This window comes from Primulina tabacum, chromosome 17, assembly GCF_025594145.1.
Source record: "Primulina tabacum isolate GXHZ01 chromosome 17, ASM2559414v2, whole genome shotgun sequence".
NCBI lineage: Eukaryota > Viridiplantae > Streptophyta > Magnoliopsida > Lamiales > Gesneriaceae > Primulina > Primulina tabacum.
In genome coordinates this window covers 14,506,953-14,527,900 of record NC_134566.1, presented here as the reverse complement: position 1 = coordinate 14,527,900, position 20,948 = coordinate 14,506,953, and the positions used below count along the sequence as shown (strand labels likewise).

Here is a 20,948-nt window from a genome sequence, read left to right as displayed (position 1 = left end):
TACTGACCTTGAAATATCAATTGCATAAACCAAGAAACATTCTGCTCCTTTCTGGAACAAACGAGTCATGGACAAAACAGATATAAAATGAATCTTAGCTCGAGAACCCTTACCATAAAACGTCCAGTGATCTGTCATATCAGGCCTAAACCTAACAATCTTCTGAAAACAATCTACAGTAGCCATGTATCTTGTCAACATGTCAATGCCAACTATGCAGTCAAAATCAGATATCTCCAACACAATGCAATCAAGCTCAATGACATTATTCTCACAACGAAATTTACAACCACTTAACATTTCAGCTGACCTCATCACTTTACCCAGTGGAGTAGAAATAGATAATGTAGATGATAATGACATAGAATGCAACGAATGCAATGTGACAAAGTGTTCAGATATGAAAGTATGTGATGCACCAGTATCCATCAAAACATAAGCAGGATAACCAGACAGAAAACAATTACCTGCAATGACATTATCTGGAGCATTATGTGCCTCATCCTCAGTGAGTGCAAAAACTCAGGCCTGCTGTCTAGGTGGCTGTCCTACCCTGTGGTCACCACTCTGTTTGTTCTGATATGACCGGTTTGACTGCTGATAGGAATGAACTGCAGGGGTCTGACGATTTTGGTGAGGTGTCTGTCTCGATGATCCCCCACTCTGAGATATATCACTGTCACGGTTAGGACATGCTCGAGCATAGTGTCCCACTTGGTTACACAAGTGGCAAACTCCCGAGACTCATCTACACTGATCGGTATAATGTCTATCACGACACTGACCACAAGTCGTGCCTGAATAACCAGTGCTCTGAACTGAACCAGACTGTCTCGATCCACTAGAACTCGAAAAATTACTGCCATGCCTCTTAAATTGCTTGCCTCTAGCCTTGAACTGCTCTCTTATGTTGCCACTGTTACCGCCAATATTACCTTGTATGAACTGCTGTCGTAACTATGGCTGTTGGAGTCGTTGCAAATACTGAGGACCTCTCTGTCTAATGATCCCGGTTTCAGCTCCCTTGGCTCGATCAAGAGCCTCAGCAAAAGTGTTAGGCCTTCCGGTATTAACCAAGGTAAAGATATCAGGGTTAAGACCATTTATGAAGTGATCAGCCTTAGCTTCTTCATCGAATGCTACATGAGGAGCAAATCTCAGTAAATTCGAGAACTTAGCAACATAGTCCTCAATATTCTGATTTCCCTGTTTTAAATTTGCAAACTCGGCTCCCCTATCTTTCCTGTAAGAGGTAGGAAAGAAACACTGATAAAATTCAGATTTAAAAATATCCCACGTAACAATCGTACCTCGACCCTCTAAAGCTTTCTTTGTCATGATCCATCAACTCTTAGCAACATCTAATAACTGATGAACAACTAATTTGATTCTAGGATCATCTGGATACTCAAGAGATTCAAATAATTGATCCATATTCTCCAACCAGTTCTCACACTCTAATGCATTCTCGGTACCCTTCAACCTCGGTGGGTGCAAAGACTGAAACATGGCTAACAGTATCTCCATCGGAGTCGGAGTTATATCCATCTGAGCATGAGTAGCACTACCTTGATCTTGTGCCACTGGTATGTTCTGTCTAGGTCTACCACGACCTCTACCTCGAGTAGCCATGTCTGATATACAATAGATCAACACATATAAAATCACAATATCACAATCATCTTAATCTTGTATCAATCATCTCTGGCTCTCGAGACTTAACGTTCTCAAAAATCTCAAATAAAGTTCAACAATATAGTATCTCAATTATGATCATGTGTTTCACATTACGGCATAGTGAAACTGCTAGCAAAATTATCACATGATCAAGAAATTCGAACTGACTCGATCTACCCTGTTCCCAAATATCTTACGCTCTGATACCACCTAATGTGGGGCCCCGGGTCCGACATCTAATACTAATAATTAAAATTGTAACAGACCAAATGATTGAGTAAAATACATAATTTGTGGTTCACAAATCCACATAAACATCGTCAAAATAATTTAAAGGTCATAAATGTTTGTAATATAAATTTTACATGCCAAAATAAACTAGTGAACCAAAGTAATCCAAACATCATCAAATAGCTCCTAAGACCCGAGAATCCCACTCTAACTCGTATCTCCACGCCTGGAGCTGGACTCTGGCATTCCAAGCCTTGCCTCACCTACCGTCAAGCACATGAAAACAAGATGTAGCCGACGTGCCGGTGAGTATAAACCCAGTATGATACAATCAATAACATATGAAAATTTAATTTCACATAGTTCATATAAACTCATAAAGATGCAATATAATGCAATGTATGATCAGAAGCTGTGGGCTGTCAATAAATCTCAAAATCAAGTGAATCATCTGGTCATAGGGTACCCAAGGAAAGAGAATCCCCCAGCAACATCCACCGACTCATCCACTCGAGGTGGGGTGCTGCGTTCTACAATCCCCAAGACTATGGTGCGCCTATAGAGAGTATTCAGGCCATAGGAGCGACCTCCGCGTACACTATGCCAACTCAACTATAGCCCCATACGTCCAACAAATCAATAAATCAAGGCGACCTCCGCCATATCAAATCTGAATCAATAAGTGGCTCAATATGCAATGTAATGATGCATTTCAATCTCATCAAGTCAATATCATAATAAGCTCATCTCAAAAGATCAATTATCAACAAATCACAAGTAATTCATCAAGCCATCAAATTTTCAATTTAAAATAAAAATGATATTTTTACCTCATATGTTACCGACCGTAACATACCTTTCAAATATTACCAAAAAGAGATCGAAATGTGTAGTTGAGAAGTCTTGAACCTCTGACTTCTACTATAACTCAAGGACTCGGATCATTTATCAAAACAGAGTAGTTTCTGTTCAAAATTCATAATTAATTCAATACTACTTCAAATCAAGATTCGCAAATTGGATATTCAAGAAAACTCAAATCCCAACAATTGTGTAAAGAGGTAATCCGTATCATTTCTTAATCGTAATATGCCATAAAAACATTCATTGAATCATTTTGTCAAACACGTGGCGTGCGTGCTAAAGAGTTAGCACCTTTACTTTGCCCTTGTCTTCAATTCCATTTCTTTTCAAAATATCAATACATACAATATACATAATCAATGATTTAAAGTAGATAAAATCAATTGAATCTTCATTTATCATAAACATAGCTCATGAGATGCATTCAAAGGAAGAATCTACTTACAACCACTTGAAGATTTGATAATCTTAACACTTTGACAGTAATCCTACAACACAATAACAATAATAATACCATCAATCATTATATTAACAACTTTACCTCAACACTCAAATCAAGCAACCCATTGTTTTCCCTTCAATCACTAACCCAAGGAAATAAGCTTTCTTATATTGCTTTTAAACTCTTGAGGAGAAGAACTTCAAATCTCCAAGCAAAGATTAAGGCTTCAATCAAAGATTAATGTCTTGAAAGAAATTGGATTGAAGGAGAAATGAGGAACCCTAGCTCTAAACCGATGGAGTAGGAAAAATGGAAGAGAAAATGATACAAATACACTTTCCAAACCATATTCATTCATTCCCAACCTCAAAACACGTTTTTAAACATGTGCTAGGCGCGGTGGCGCATGATCCGGCGCACCCACGCGCCCCATTCTGCCCAAACAACAAAACTTCAGCATTGGGCGCGCCATCGCGCGAGATCAGGCGCAGGGGAGCGCCGTATTCTGTCAAAAAACGCATTTTAAACTTCCGAATTTGCAAAAGTGGTCAACATGAAAGTTGTAGTCTTATATCTTGGCTTGCATCTCCAATTAGCCTCATGTCATTTGGAGGTCTGAGTAAAGAGTTATGCTCAATCTCCCAACATGTGTCAGTGCAGGAACGACGATACACACGACACACTTCGGGCCACTTTTGTCTCGTCTTCCCTAATGATTTGACCAAAACTCAAAACATGAAAGTTATAGCCTTACGTCTTATATTTCTAATGAAAATAGCCTCACATCATTTGGATCAATATACAAAACATTATGCTAAAAACCACAACTACTGCCATATTTTTCATACCGTTTCTGCACTTCCATTACCTATTTAGCTCAAATTCAACCTTTGATTCTACCAATCCATTATCTATTCCATTCTATAACATTCATTACCATTCATACCATAACGTAAAGCCATAAACCATCACAACTACTGCAACATTTTTTTATTTTTTATTTTTTTTTAAAATTCGGGCATTACAGCTTGAATAAGATCTTGATAATAAACTTCTTCTTCAATATTCAGGGTTGGATCGAAGCGTTTAATACCTATTTTTTCATTTTCTGGACAGTTGGTTGAGATATGACCTCTTTCTCCGCATGTCCAACAGTTAAAAAATCCTTAAAACTTTCATTAGTTCGAGTGTGAATTCTTCTGAAAGTTTTCTTTGTAGGTGTTCTTCTTGTGCTTCGAGAAGTACTCGATGTTTGAGATGATATCCTACTTCTTTATGGTTCACTTCTCTGCCCAGATTTGTTAGATTTGACCTTTTGTCTAGACCAAACTGTTCTTGGTTTCAATAACTTCTTCCATTTCTGGCATAAGGATGAGTTCAAAAACTTTTCCTCTTCTGCCTTTGTGATTTACTTCCAATAATTGTTGGAAAATCATTTTTTTTTACAACACAAAGGAGTACATTTGTTAATACCCATTAATCGTTTGTAATTCTTTTGTAATGCAGCCAGATGACACCATTCTGCCAATTTTCCTTTGAGAAAAGAGACTATTCGTGCCGATGTATTTGGATTGCCATGAGTATATTCCCTTATTAGCATTTCTCTCCAGGGACTTGGCATTTTGGCGAAGAAAAGTTGCATTGCTACATCTTCTTCGACCCAAAATTACATCTATATTTAGTGAATAATACAATATATTTATCCAATAAACATGTGTCATGTAATTCAAAACTATACATAGCTTGAGTATATTTCTTTTTCTTCTCTGTATCTTGACTGTTAAAATAATCTATCCCTATAAATTGTGCTTTAGAAAGGGTATCCATTCTTCCGGCTATCTCGTAAGAGATTCTCAGGTTCGGACTGATTCTTTGGTTTCTACCGAAGTCATGTCCCAAGTAATTTTAACTGATTTCATAAGACTCATTTATAAAAGTTTAATGAATCCTTCTCTGTTGAGATCAAGTGTGCCTGCTGCGATTCTCATAGTGGATATCCAATCATCTATGAGATCTTCTCTGTTTTTTAAGTCTAATACATCTATGTTAAGCATAACCCTATAAGGATGTATATGTTCTAAAACATATTTCCCATAGGGAGTTTGGTGCAAAGAAATTTGACTCTTCCTTGACCTTGTTCCTGCTGGGTGTGATTCTCCACAAGTGTAAAAATCTAGTTAAGATTCTCTCATATTTATATTATGATATCTCACACTTTCTCTTGGTGGTTCATGTGATGATGACCAGGTTATGGTGGGTTGTTCACCCCCAGTTGTGTTCATCTTTAGATCTACAACCTTAAGATTTGCAAAAAATTCTGCAACGTTTTGGAGATCATCTAGACCAATATTTCCTAAAGTTGTCATCAGATTAATTTCTTTTATGAGGCTGTTTTGATTAGATTGATCATTTTTTCTTCTTCAGTTAAAGGTTTTGGCATCACTTTGGCCTTCTCTCTTTGATGTAATAAGGGTTCAGTACCGAAAGATGGTGGAAACCTTCCTTCTGAAGTCCTACTAGAACTTGGTTGTTGCTCTAGGTTTTGGATTCTTGTTCGAATATCCTTTAATATTCCAAGAATTTCTTCCTGGTTTTCAAGGATTTTCTCCATGTTTTGTGGACATAATACAACATATTGCCATAATTATGTACTGTCTTTTGAATTTCTCTAAGATATTCGGAAATCTTAGAGAAATCTGATACTATCTTTAGAAACCTGTTATTTTGAATCATAAGTTTACCTTAGGACTATGATAAGTTTCCCTGTTTTCTTGATATCTAACATTGGTTAGATCTTCGTGTTTCAAATATTCCAAAGTTCTTGAATAAATCTTGTAAATAATCAATCTTGAACCTTGGTTCGGATTGATGTTATTTGAGTAAATTCTCCTCCTCAAATATTTAATTACATAATAATAATAAATTTTTATGTTTGAAATAGTTTTACCTCGGCTCTGATACCATTTTCTCCCAGGGAAATAAATCATTAAAATTATGATGGTATTAAGGGTATTTTTGCCCTTTTTAATGTTCTAGGAGTGAAAACAAAGTTTTTTAGGCGTAGAAATTAGGATAAAATTGAGTTTGGGTTTAGAGATTTATCTCCAATTTATCCTTATATTCTTGGTCTGGTTCTCCATCGAAGCAAGTCTTCTGATTTGATGAGTCTGAAACTTCAGAGTTTATGACTCCTCTGGTATTCTTTTGAAGAACTCTTATGCTCTCATTAAGTATTCCGATATTATATCTTTGAAAGACTTTGAAGTTCATAAGCTTCTGAACGTGGGCGAGTGATCCGATATGGTTTTCCAATCTCTTTGATACGATGATCATTCTCAAGATATGATATGGTGAACTGCTTAGTATCCTGACTCGATAAGCTTGAACTAAGCTTCTACTATCTTTGATCCAATGTACTAGGACACTAATCTTGTTATCTAATCTGATGCTTGGTCTTTGGCTTGATCTGGTTCAACTGTATCAAATATGTTATTTCAAAATTCTTTCAAGTATTGTCAACGTTTAAATGTGGTCTTACAACTTTCGCATCTTTCGTAGTCATAAATTTGGAACAACATAATATCTATGTGACAAGTGACAAATGTAATTATTATCTAATTTTTTTTAAAAAAATTATAATCTAGATTCTAGACATTCAATTATAAGCAATACAATAACTAACACAAATATGTAGAAACCTAATACTTAAATTTGAGCTATTTGCTGGTTTGAATTGAAACAGGGAGAATATCATACCAAATCTTGATCACCAAGTTTAAAACAAATAATCTTTAAAGACCAGAATTGGGCTGACTTGACTCGAATGTTATTTATAAATATGTATATATACATATTTGTAAATAATTTAATTTTATAATAAATATAAAAATAATCAATATAATTTTTGTAAACTATAATTTAGTTGGGCCTTTATTTTTTAGGTATAAATTTTTTTGTCAAACTAGAGATTTTGTTTTATTTAAGACGACATAGGTATTTGTAGGGATGAAAATGTATCGAGTTTGAGTAGGATTCCATATCCTTCACCCAATCTCTATTTATTATTTTCATCATCATCCCCCACTGGGTATTCAATTTCATCTCATCCACATACTTTTTATAGGATTGATTATTATATCATGCCCAAATATCCTATTACAACATATCATTATTCTTAAATTTGAATTATTTCGAGTAAGTTATAAATATTTACTAAATTATCGAGAAAAATAAGGAAAAAAATATATTAAAATTAACAAACTAAATATTATAGAAAAAAATAACAAAATATTAGAAATAATTTATCATAACAACATTATCCAACAAAAATAATATCAATTATATACTAATAATTTCCTTTATATCATTCAACTAATATTATTCAACAAAAACATATTAGAATTAACATAATAACCAAAAAAACACACACACACACACATATATATATATATATATATTAATTTAATCAAATATTCAGGTAGACTATAAGTAAGATTCATTATGAAGTAGGTCACTTGTGAGACGGTTTTACAAATCTTTATTTATGAGATGGGTCAATCCTATTGATATTCACAACAAAAAGTAATACTCTTAGCATAAAAAGTAATACTTTTTCATGGATGACCTAAATAAGAGATCTGTCTCACAAAATACGACCCATCAAATCGTCCCACACAAGTTTTTGTCTTTATTATGACCTTCTACATTTTCATACTTGATTATCTATTTATTTAATCGTGGTAAAGAAATGTGTCTATATCCTATAAGGAAATTGACATCCTTGCTGATTTATGAGCTAATGAGACAGCCTCTCCACCTCCTCTCCTCCTTTTTATACACACAGTTATAAAACCCATTGATCTATGTGGCTCCCTCTTTATATACGGGATACACCTCAACATTTTGCTTGCATTCATCAACGAAACCTGACGCTGAGAAACCCTAAGCACCAATTTGTTATCGTCGGACAAACTAAAGCTTTTCGATTTCTACTGCATGCTGTTGAAGCGCTTGCCAAATCTCAGCTTTGTCAGTTTGTTTCTATTTGGGTTTTACGGAGATTTTGTGTATTCAATCAGATTCCATTCGAAGGAAACTTTAGTGAAGGAGCAGGGAATTGATTGTCTTCTTTTTGTCCATTGTTCAATTTCGGTGAATTGCGCAACCAAGAGAGTGTTTCGAGAAATTCTGTTTTTCGTTTTGGTAGGGTTTAGGGTTTTGGGATTGTGATGGATGACCTGGAAAAGGCAATTTTGATATGTTTTGATGAATCTGGTGGGGTTGATTCGGTGCTAAAATCACAAGCTATTGCCTTTATTCAGCAAATTAAGGAGACCCCATCAATTTGTAGCATATGTATGGAGAAACTGTGTTTCTCTAAGCTGGTTCAAGTTCAGTTTTGGTGTTTGCAGTGCCTTGATGAGGTGCTTCAGATTAAATATTCATCCATGAGCCCTGAGGAGAAGTCTTTCATTAGAAAATCTGTGTTTTCAATGGCATGTTATGAGACTGTCAATGGCGATGGTAATAATCATGTGAGAGTATTAGACGGGCCGGCCTTTGTAAAGAATAAGCTGGCTCAGGTTTTCGTGACATTAATTTACTTTGAGTACCCATTAATTTGGCCATCTGTTTTTATTGATTTCTTGCCAAATTTAAGTAAAGGAACTGTGGTCATTGATATGTTTTGTCGCGTTTTGACTGCTCTGGATGATGAAATAATAAGTTTTGACTATCCACGCAGTGGTGAAGAGGTGGTGGTGTCGGGAAGGATCAAGGACGCAATGAGGGCTCAATGCGTGCCCCAGATTGTAGGGGCCTGGTATGATATTGTTTCCATGTATAAAAATACGGACACTGAGTTGTGTGCAAGTGTTTTGGATTCAATGAGGGGGTATGTTTTGTGGATTGATATTGGATTGATTGCAAATGATACATTTACCCGATTATTGTTTGAATTAATGTTGGTTGATGGATTGCTGGATCAACTACGTGCTTCTGCTGCTGGTGTTGTTCTTGCGGTTGTTTCAAAAAGGATGGATCCCAAACCAAAGCTTGCCCTTCTGCAGAACCTTCAAATATCAAGGGTTTTTGGATTAGTAGCAGATGATACTGACTTGGAGTTCATGTCCAGTTTAGCTTCTTTGCTCACGGGATATGCCTCTGAGGTTTTAGAATGTTTTAAGCACTTGACCACCGAGGATGGCAAGGAGCTCTCGTTGGATCTCCTGAATGGGGTTTTACCCTCAGTTTTTCATGTCATGCAGAATTGTGAAGTTGATTCGGCTTTCAGCATTGTGCAGTTTCTCTCATGTTATGTTGGTACAATGAAGAGCCATTCAACATTGACAGAGACACAGCTGCTTCACCTGGGAAAGATCTTGGAAGTGATCCGGTCATTGATTCAGTTTGATCCCATGTATCGTAATAATCTGGACATATTGGACAAGATTGGGAGGGAAGAAGAAGATAGGATGGTGGAGTTTCGGAAGGATATATTTGTATTGCTTCGCAATATAGGTCGTGTTGCACCTGATGTAACCCATATGTTTATCAGAAACTCATTGGATCGAGCTGTTTCATCCTCTGAGGATAGAAACACTGAAGAAGTGGAAGCAGCTCTTTCTTTGTTTTATGCACTTGGAGAATCATTAAATGATGATGCACTGAGAACTGGCAATGGTGTACTAGGAGAATTGGTCCCGATGCTTTTATCGACAAGATTTCCATGCCATTCTAATAGGCTTGTTGCACTGGTGTATTTGGAGACGATAACAAGATATATGAAGTTTGTGCAGGAGAACAGTCAATATATTCTGATGGTAATGGGCGCCTTTCTCGATGAGAGAGGTATACACCATCCAAATGTCAATGTGAGTCGAAGAGCGAGCTATCTTTTCATGAGGTGTGTGAAATTGCTTAAAGCAAAGCTTGTACCTTACATTGAGACAATCTTGCAGGTATAAATAATTCATAAATTTTTCTGCGGTTTTTGGATATTTGTCACTGAAAATTGGAATACAACTGCCATTGTATGCTAATCTTTTTGGTTTATCTAATTTATTCATATTAAACTTCAGAGTCTACAGGACACCGTGGCCCAATTTACAAGACTGAACAATTCATCGAAGCCATCCTCAGGGGCTGAAGATGGAAGCCATATCTATGAGGTCATTTTGGAATCTGTGTTTTAACAATAATTTGCATAATCAAGAGTTAATTTTTCTGTACTGATTGATTTCTGCAGGCAATAGGTTTGTTGATTGGGATGGAAAATGTATCTCCAGAGAAGCAATTGGAATATCTTTCTTCACTGCTTACTCCACTTTGTCAGCAGGTCAAGTTTTTTTTGCAAGTATTGACGTTTTTTAAACTGCCTCTAGCTTCGCTTCCCTTGTTCTCGTGTAGAAATGATTTTGGTGTTGAATTTACTCTCATATGTAAGACCGGCAACCACATTGTAAGTTTTAGTAAAATGACTAAGCTGAAAATCTGGGTGCTTGTTCAGGTTGAGGTCGTCCTCTCCAATGCCAAATCCGAGGAATTTCTTTCATATGTAGGAAGCATCCAGCAAATAATTATAGCAATTAATGCTATTAGCAAGGTATATCTTGTCCTATCATGCTTACAATCATACACTGTGCGCTTTAGCTGGGATTTTTTCTTTCCATGTTTGTCATTTCACATTCTTGTCATTTATTTGGTGAAACACAAGAAGCCGAGCAATATTATAAGATGGATAAGGATTTTGTTTTATTGTCATTAGTTGTTTTTATTGGACAGTAAGTAAATAGTGTGTTGATACTGGTAGTTTCCTATTGTTCTTTCGTTTTCATTTTACCATTGTTCATTTGCATTTATAGACACTTGGCTTTTGTCTGATTCAGGGATTTAGTGAGCGTCTCGTTACTGCAAGTCGCCCAGCTGTCGGTCTCATGTTCAAACAGGTTAGTGCAAGTCTTGACTCTGTCGAATTATGGACTATTTAAGTTTCTTTAACTAGTATGCATGTTGGTCACCATCAGTTTACTCCTTTGTTTTTATCATTCTATTTAGTTACTCGATGCAGTCAATTCAAGTTTTAATCATCAACAATTAGACTTGGTTCCCCCTCCTTATCCACTTGCGCACACACAGCCCAGATACCATGCTTCCCCCACAAATTACTTGTGCATCTTCTTTAGATTCTTTGAGCTTATTTTTTTGGATAACAGTTACATACCTCTGCACAAAACAAAGAATGCTAGATAATGTTTCTGTCCACTGGTTCATATTAAATTTGATAAAATGGTGAATCTGACTTGAGCTCACCATCTTTGTTAAATATTCATAGTACTTGATATTTTGTCTTAGTCTTTCTTGTTACTTTGACATGCTCTTCTTTTCTTTTTCTTTTTTTTTTTTAAAAAAAAACAGAATTTACCTTTTTTTTTTGCACAGACATTGGATATTCTTCTACAAGTACTTGTCGTCTTCCCAAAAGTTGAACCTGTGCGGTGTAAGGTAAGAATTCAGGATTTTCTCTTAATAATTAAATAAAATATATCGTCTAATGGAGCTCTCCCTTTTACAGGTTACGTCTTTCATTCACCGTATGGTGGACACTCTAGGAGTTTCTGTATTCCCTTATCTTCCAAAGGCACTGGAACAGTTGCTTCCAGAAAGTGAGGTATGTAGACGACTTTTTTTTTGTCACACTTGCATTTAAATCTATCTTAACTCTTGTTCAAATTAATTTTACACTTTAATGATTTGCTGGTGATTGAACTGATATAGCAATTAAGCAGATTGAGGGCGTCTTTACTCTTCATATTGTTACTGGCTACAATTACTTTTTTATCCCTTTTTTCTTCACTCCGACGAATCTTGTTTTGTTTTGACTCTGGACAAAACAACATCGGTGTTGAAAGTGTCTGATGATTCTTTTTTTTTTATTGATAATGCTTTGTAATCTGTATAATTGTTTATTGAAATACCTTATAAGGATGGAAGAGTATGCCATTGCTTGTACTATATGTCCTGTTATTATGCCTATGGTCGAGGCTTTCTAATTCCCAACTTATTATGTTATTAACATATTAGCAACTAGGGTATGGAGATGTAGGCGTAGTTTTATATTGTGTATATTAGGATAGTTTCTTAATACTATTTATCAGGTGCCTCTTGACTTGTGGAGATTAGGAGTGGGTGGGTGGACTTCAATAGTTACTCTCAATTATTAGTGATTGTCACAACATGAACATACCCTATAGCAATTTCAAGTGTTTTCTACTTATCAGCTACTCTTTCTTTCGTAGTTTGCATTAGAAAGTTGAGGGTTGATTTTTCTAATGACAATGTGCAGCCAAGGGAACTGGTGGGTTTTTTGGTATTGCTTAATCAGCTCATCTGCAAATTTAATATCGGAGTTCATGGCATATTGGAAGAAGTCTACCCTGTTATTGCTGGCAGGGCATTCAATATTCTCCCCAGGACTGATGTTTTATCAGGATCTGGTGGTGGATGTACTGAGGTATGTGAAGTTTTTAGGTATTCCCTTCAGCTGTTTAATTGACAAATCCACTCTTTTCAACTGAACTTAGCCGTAAGAACCGAGAAATTTTGAGGATACTAGTGTGGATATACGTCATGAAATATAATATGTAGATTATGATACTTGAGATGCTTATCTAGTCATGCCTTTTGTAGTTTTATTTTTTTTGTATCTCGAGCTTTTGTGCTTGGACCATTTATCACTAGCCTGTTTAAACATTTTCTGATGATTACTCGATTTTCAGGAAATCCGTGAATTGCAAGATCTTCAGAGAACCTTTTTTACATTCCTACATGTGATTGCTATGCATGATCTTTCATCAGTTTTTCTCTCTCCAAAAAGTAGAGGATACTTGGATTTGATGATGCAGTTGCTGTTATACACATGCTGTAATCATAAGGATATTCTGATAAAAAAGGTGTGTTTGCTATATTTTTCACATCCTCAAAATCTTACGAATTTTTTGATTTGAGATTTACTACTAAATCATGTGGTATTTGGAAAGTCGAAGACGTGGTAAAATCTCAAATTTTCACATGATACAGGCATGTGTTCAGATAATCGTCAGGCTAATCAAAGATTGGTGTACTGGTTCTTATGACAAAGAGAAGGTATCTTACTGTTGGGATACCATTTCAGCAGTGACGATTTTTCAGAGTACTAAGGAAAAACTACTTTTCAGGTACCTGGTTTCCAGAGTTTCATAATTGAGGCCTTTGCAACAAATTGCTGCCTGCTGAGTGTGCTTGATAAATCCTTCGAGTTTCGCGATGCAAATACCGTAAGTTCATGGCTGATATTTAGAATAAATTGTTTGCACTTTATATGGCAATAACTTGCGTTATTGTGTGTTTCCTGCATAAACTAGATATCTTTTTGAAAAAGTTTAAAATTGCATTAAGATATGGTTTTATGCTAAGTTTTTCTTTTATTGTTAATCTTTGAATTTAGAACATTTATTTTGAATGTTAATGGAGATCTCTGATTAGATTGGACTGTGTTTGAATTTTTGAATTAGAGGAATTTCTTTTGCCATGCGGCTACATAAAACATATCTGATTTGTTATTTTGGCCAACTTTTTATCCTGTTTAATTGCCTTGCCTATATCCATCATAAGTGATTCAGCATATCATTACATATGTGGTGCTCTGTTTTGATGATAAATTGACCCCTGTAAACCAGATATTGGAAGATAATTGTCCAAATTAATAACTGTATGTACGTGCTAGTTGATTGGGAATTAGTGTTGGCTAATTATGCCGAAGCGAAGATGATCATGATGATGATATAGTACCAAAATGCGGAATAAAATTATCAACAAGAACTTAAAGATTTCCGTGGTTCACCCGATATAAATTATGTCCACGGAGCTACTGCAAATCTTTATCGGAAGAAATATTACAAGTGCATACAAAACTCAATCTCTCATAATACCATCTCCGAGTATAACCGAGAAAATATTTTCTCTAATTTACACAAGAGAATACACAACACTCAAGAAAAAACCATTTTTTTATTTGCTCTCTCTATTTAAGGATACTTTGAGAAGATGGGGTGCATAAACTGCGATGGAAGGAGATCTATTTATAGAGGTTCCCGTACATGTGAAAACCAAGTGCAGCTGCTAGCTGCCACCAACCATATTTGACAATTGTGTCACATTTGAAAAGTATTCAAAACACCTTGGTCCACCTCTCCTAACATTCCTCCCACTTGATGGTATTCTAGGTCTCCGATTCACCTCTGTCTATCATCAAAATACAGTGAAGTGCAGGAGAGTATCTCTCAGGTGGTCTAGTAGTTCTCGAAGATCTCTCGAGTTCAATCACCGGAGTTTGTATGTCATCATCTTGTGCAGTTGCTTCTTCATCTTCTTGGTTATTGCTTTTTGATTCATTCACATGATTATCTGTCAATGGCACTTCATCAATCTTATTGACTTCAAGACATTCATCTCCAACTCCAATGCTTGACTTGTCCTTGTACAATACTTGCTCATTGAAGATTATACCTCTGCTCCGAATGATCTTCCGATTTTGGTCATCCCAAAAAAACGATAACCAAACTCATTATCACCATAACCGATAAAGAAACACTTCTTTGATTTTGGATCAAGTTTTGTTCTGCTAGCTGAATCAATATGAACTTAGGATAAACTTCCAAACACTTTCAAGAAAGAAAAGTTTACTTCTTTGCCACTCCATACATTTTCGGGTATTCTACAGCCAAGCGGTAACAAAGGTCTTCTGTTGATTAGATATGTTGCAGTGTTAATAACATCAACCCAGAATGATTTCGGTAATCCAGAGTGCAATCTCATGCTCCTAGCACGTTCATTCAGGGTCTTGTTCATCCTTTCAGCTACGCCATTCCGTTGAGGTGAATCAGGAATGGTTTTCTCCATGTTGATCCCGTTCTGTGTACAATATTTCTTGAACTCATCATCTTCGTATTCACCAACATTATCAGATCGTAAGCACTTTACCTTCAAGTTGGTCTCATTTTCAACCATGACTTTCCTTCTTTGAAAGGTCTCATAAGCATCAGATTTATTTTTCAGAAAATAAATCCAAACTTTTCGGCTCGCCATAAATGTGACATAATATCTTGAGCCTCCACGGGATGTCATATGTCACAGGAGATGGTACCCATACATTAGTATGAACTAGGTCTAACTTTGCTGCTTTCGGTTCTCTATCGTCTTTTGAAAAACTCACATTTTTCTGTTTTACAAAGATACAACTTTCATGTAGCTTGTGTTCAACAAACTTTAATTCTGATACGTTTGATACAAGCATTTTCATTTCCTTCTCACTCATGTGCCCAAACCTACAATGTCATAGACTTGAATTAGTTCCAGCATACACTGCTGCTAATGTATCTCTGCAACTGCAAGTCATATAAAGTGTCCCAGTTTTCTGTCATCGAGCAACGATCATACCTCCTTACTTCACTTTCCAGTAACCATCACCAAAGCTCACATTATGTCCTTCGTCATCGAGCTGTCCCACTGAGATCAGATTACGTGTAAATTTTGGTACATGCCTTTGTTAATTTTCCAGACAGATCCATTTGACATCTTCATCCGGACATCACCCATACCAATTATTTCCAAAGACTTTCCATCAGCCAGAAAAGCTTTTATGGAAAATCTTTCCGTAATAACCAACGATGTAATTATCGAATATATCACGATTACCAGTGGTATGAAACGAAGCTCCTGAGTCCATAATCCAAGAATCAATAGAGCATCATGTACTCCTCAATAACAACATTTGCATTATTTTTTGTAATTTGCAATTCTTTTTCAAGTGACCAAGTTTCACAACTGCTCCTGCACTTCAAATTCTTTTCAAAAGTATTTTTGTCTTTTCCATTTCTTGACTTGGATCTATCACGCCATCTGTTAGAACTTCTTTCGCCACTCCTGCTTCTTCTTCTGTTCTCGAGATTTAGAGCAGATCTTGATGATGTCCCTTCTCTTTAATCCATCATGCGAATTTCTTCAGCAAGAATTTGATCTCTGACATCATTGAATTGTAGCTTTCTTTTGCCAACTGAATTGCTAACTGATGCTCGCATCGGTTCCCAATTATTTGGTAAAGGCGCCAAAAGAATAAGTGCAGGAATCGCATAATCAAAAATTAATTCAACCGATGTTAGTTGAGAAACAATCGTATCTGAATTCATTAACATGTTTAGCCACCAAAACACCTTTTCCCATTTTTAAGTTGAATAATTTTTTTATGAGATGTACTTTGTTCTTTGCTGATGGCTTCGCGTAGAAGTCCGATAAAATGGACATCATCTCTTTTGTGGTTTGTGCCTCCGCCACGTTATGTGCCACGTTCTTCATTAAGGTCAATCGTATTACACCAAACACCTGCCAGTCAAGGAGCTTCCAATCATCATCCTCCATCTTTTCCGGCTTCTTTTCCGATAGAGGTTGATGCAACTTCTTGCTATACATATAATCTCTAATCTGTAACAGCCAGAACTCCCGGTCCCGATCCATCATTTCCCGTCATCGCTTCTTTGGCCTTAGAAAAAAATCTAAAAAATCTTTTTCAGATCTGAAATATCATACAAAGTTGCAACCACATAGCATACTCATAATTCTAAGGAATTTCACAACAAGGCTCTAATACCAATTGTTGGTTAGGCCAAATCGATAATTATGATAATATAGTACAAAAAATGTGAAAAAAAATAATCAATAAGAACAAAAAGATTTACGTTGTTCACCCAATATAGACTACGTCCACGGAGCTACTACAAATTTTTATTGGAAGAAATATTACAAGTGTATACAACAAATACTCGATCTCTCAAAATCCTAACTCTGAGTATGGCCGAAATATATTTTCTCTACCTCGCACTAGAGAACACTCAACGCTCAAGAGAAAACCATTTTCTTTTTATCTGCTCTCTCTGTTTAAGGATGCTTTGAGAAGATGTGATGCATAAACTGAGATGGAGGGAGCTCTATTTAGCGTATGAAAACCAAATGCAGCTACCATATTTGACAGTTGTCTCACATTTGAAAAGTATTCAAAACACCTTGGTCCACCTTCACTAACAATTAGCCAACAATGGTTACTCAAGACAAACTTAGGGAAATAATGAGGATTGCATTCAATGGGTTTTAAACATGTAACCTTTTGGCATTGGTAGCATGTTGAGATCATCTTTCCCAATAGGTAAGCTCTTGGAGAAGTGGTCTCGACACGATGGCATCTATTGTAGTTGAAATCTTTGTAATGGCTTGTATAATAGGTTAATTATGTATTTTTGGTGTTAACAGATGACAAGTGGCATTCCAAATGGTGGTTAGTAGAATTGATTAAAAATTATGAAATGGTTAAGTTATTTTAGATTTTTGACATTTACTGCTAAATGTTACATTTTATTGTCGTTTGCTTCCATTTAGAATCTTGTCTGATTCTATTTCATCCATGAAATGTTCCTTGCTTGCTCATTGATATGTCAAGTAGATCTAGACTGTTATCTTATAATGTTATTGGGCATAAGGTGAATTTAGAATCCAAGTGTGAGAGTTGTGTGCGAAAGTATATTGCAATTATTCTTTTTTGGCAATCTTACACTATGCTTGAACAGCTTAGTTGTTTGTGGGTAGAATATATGTTAATTAACTGAATATCTTACTAATTTTATGTTGGCTTCTATGAACATTTTCGGCTACCTAATTTCACACCGACATCAATTATTCTTTTGGATTTCTTTGGCAGCTGGTCTTGTTTGGAGAACTTGTGTTGGCTCAAAAGGTCATGTATGAGACATTTGGCAACGATTTCATTGTTCATTTTGTTTCAAAAGGTTTATCTAATGTGCATTGCCCTCAAGACTTGGCTGAGGAGTACTACAAAAAGCTGCAGGTATAAATTTTCAATTCTTTGTACCATAGTTAAAACCCCACCTAGCTTGCACATGGTTAAAATGTTAGCCACTCGGAGTTTATATACTGAAACAAGTCCTTTGGTAAGGTGGCCTAACCTTCCCTTTACTTTAAGGCTTAAGGAGCCTTGAATATAGGGATAGCAAATCCAAATTTAAATACAAAAAATGGCAATTTATTTTTACTTCTAGACTAATAGCTGCTGTTTTATTCGTTTATATTTTGTATAATACATATTGAATTATATGTAATAGAATTATCTGGAAGTTCTTATATTTTTAAATATGATTCCTTTGGACATTTCACACACACATCGTCTTATGCCAATGCTTCTATGATACCTAATGTGCCTTTGCTATAGTTATAGTTATGCTTTATACAAGTGTGATTCAGCTAAGAATTGATTTCTTGGTTGTTAACTAATCGAGGCTGTAAAATCACAACTATGGGTTGCTGCAATTATATTTTTAGACCCATCATCGGTTTCTTAATTTGTATATATTGTCAGGAAAACGATGTTAAGGAGTTGAAATCCTTCTACCAGTCACTCATTGAAAAGCTGAGACTCCAACAAAATGGCAGCTTGGTGTTCAGATAACCATATGATCATATCTAAGCTCAAAGATCCTTGTTCCGTCAATTCTGCAATGTTGTAACCAGTTGTGCTGTCCATTTTTAGTTCATCTAAGGGTTCGTACCAGTTATAGCTCACACATGAATTTTCGCAGTCAAATTATTTGCATGGACAGAGACCACGCTTACGTTGGTGACTTGATTTCCAAAAAATGCAGGCTTCTTTCCTGTAAATACCATTTATTTGGCCTATAACGAACATGACAAGGTATGCATATAAGTAATACTTTTCCATGGATGATAGAATCTTAAAACAAAATTTTATCATTCAAGTGGATAACGAGTTTTCATGACATAAGTGTAACAGGTGTAGTTATCCGGAATCACATTCTTTTGAGAATGAAATATTCTACATGTTTCATTGCCGCTGCTGTGCGTTTAAGATAAGTTTCAGTGAGAATGGCCCCGTTAGTCCTCTTTCAGCAATCTACCATAATGTTATTTATCGACGCCATAAAGGACCTGCAAGGAAGCTGTGATTATGCCAATTACACTTCATAGTGATGTTTTCTTCCCCGGGATGTACAATTGTTTTTGTCATGCTGTCGATTTTGTCTCTCTTTTTTATTTTGATTTGATTTCGAGCCGAGGGGAACAAGTGTGGATAAGAGCAATTTTGTTGTGTTGAGAAAGGAAACTTGTTTTTATTTATCTTCAAACGTTTCCTGGAATGCAGTATTTTGTTGTTTATTTTGTTTTTGTTTTTTTTTTAATGAACTAATTCTCATTAAAGTTTGGTAAAAAATGTTATTATACAAGTATATTGGGTATTTCCAAGAAATAAAATAAGATAACAGATACAGTGGGCATCCCTAAGAGATAATACACGAACATTACAACCATAAAACAATCAACTAAACCAATACTTGAAATGCGACGAGAGAGTCGTGAATGCACCTAAAAAACAAAAATATGGATCTTTTTAATAGTCTTTCTTACATCTATTTTCTCCTGATCCAAGATGATCCTATTTCTAGTGGTCCATACATTATTTTGTATTCCTGGGAAATGTGGTCTTGTTCAGCCGGATTTGTCTATTCTATAGCGTCACTATTAAGGTTCGATCTCTAGAGCGACTCTATAATGCTTCATTTACTTTGAGATGGTTCGTTATTCTTAGCCCCATCCCTTCGTTGCATGAATACTTTTAGAAATGGTTGCCGTTGGTGAATAAGTTCCACATATATTTGTGCGGGTCAATGCAATTTACTCCAGTTCGTTTAGATATAAGGATTTGATTATTAAATAGAAATATTTGATACAGAGAGATTTAAATAGTGAATTTGAAAAGAAGCTTATCGTTATATTTACATAAATTAACAAATGAGTTAGGGATGATAATGGGGCGGAGCGGGGCCATTCCAGTCCCCAAATTTCATCCACACCCTCATACCCGTCCCGATCCCCACTTTTTCGGGTTCGGGGAATCCCCAAACCCGAAACTTTGGGGATCAACTTCCTATCCCCGCTCTCATCTTCGTTTCAAAAATATTAATATAGCAAGACGATGACGGATTCGAAGATTTCCTCAAATCAAAACTTATTATTATCTATGATTATTAGTGATAATATTAATATTTTTAATATTTTAAAAAATAATATTATTGATACTAATAATATTATTATTTTATTATTGATATTATTTTCGTGGTGGGTTCGGAGATGGAGATAGTAATCCTATACTCGTCCCGAACTATATCGGGGATTTAAAAAAATCCCCGAACTCGAACCCAAACCTGAAAAAATCGGGGATCTCCATCCCCGTTTCGGGTTTTCTCTGTGGGGAAAGTTGTCATTCCTAAAATGAGTGTACTTAAAATGAATCTAAATCAGAAGTTTAAAATTTATGGTTTCTCTCCGTTTTCATTTCATGGACGACGAAAATGATAATGAAAGGAATGGCCAGATCGATAATTATTGTACAGATATATTAAAATCAATAACTATTCAGTAATAATATTTTTTAAAAAAAACAAATTAATAGCTATTGATAAATGTTGTAATGTCATAATGAGTCGCACGGTTTTAGAAAAGGTCTCTCGTGAGACGATCTCACGAATTTTTTATCTGTGAGACGTATCAATCTTACCGACCGTCTTACAAAATACGACCCATGAGATTGTCTCACACAAATTTTTGCAAGGGTTTTATC

At 35.7% G+C, this 20,948-nt stretch overlaps 1 protein-coding gene across 4 annotated transcripts; it reads left to right on the top strand.

Annotated features, from left to right (window-relative positions):
• Positions 1-8,025: 8,025 nt before the first annotated feature.
• On the top strand, positions 8,026-19,486 carry LOC142530412 (exportin-T). 4 transcript variants are annotated; one of them, XM_075636245.1, is made up of 15 exons: positions 8,026-10,173; positions 10,294-10,383; positions 10,461-10,550; positions 10,722-10,817; positions 11,101-11,160; positions 11,654-11,716; positions 11,787-11,882; positions 12,558-12,725; positions 12,991-13,164; positions 13,292-13,357; positions 13,429-13,527; positions 17,997-18,143; positions 18,672-18,853; positions 18,955-19,004; positions 19,104-19,486. In XM_075636245.1, the coding sequence occupies exons 1-13, from the start codon at positions 8,443-8,445 to the stop codon at positions 18,759-18,761; spliced, it is 2,970 nt and encodes a 989-aa protein (XP_075492360.1). In that variant the 5' UTR covers positions 8,026-8,442; the 3' UTR covers positions 18,762-18,853; positions 18,955-19,004; positions 19,104-19,486. The 4 variants fall into 4 exon arrangements, with proteins under 4 accessions (XP_075492360.1, XP_075492361.1, XP_075492362.1 ...); XM_075636246.1 differs by having other exon boundaries at positions 19,096-19,486; XM_075636247.1 differs by having other exon boundaries at positions 10,303-10,383; positions 18,672-19,004.
• The last annotated feature ends 1,462 nt before the right edge of the window (positions 19,487-20,948 follow it).

What these genes read in the sequence shown, in the direction of transcription:
- LOC142530412 (XM_075636245.1), top strand. Translation starts at nt 8,443, where the DNA reads ATGGATGACCTGGAAAAGGCAATTTTGATATGTTTTGATGAATCTGGT. An exon ending in CAATTAATGCTATTAGCAAG is followed by an intron (nt 10,818 to 11,100) that starts GTATATCTTGTC and finishes TGTCTGATTCAG; the next exon opens with GGATTTAGTGAGCGTCTCGT. An exon ending in AGTTGCTTCCAGAAAGTGAG is followed by an intron (nt 11,883 to 12,557) that starts GTATGTAGACGA and finishes GACAATGTGCAG; the next exon opens with CCAAGGGAACTGGTGGGTTT.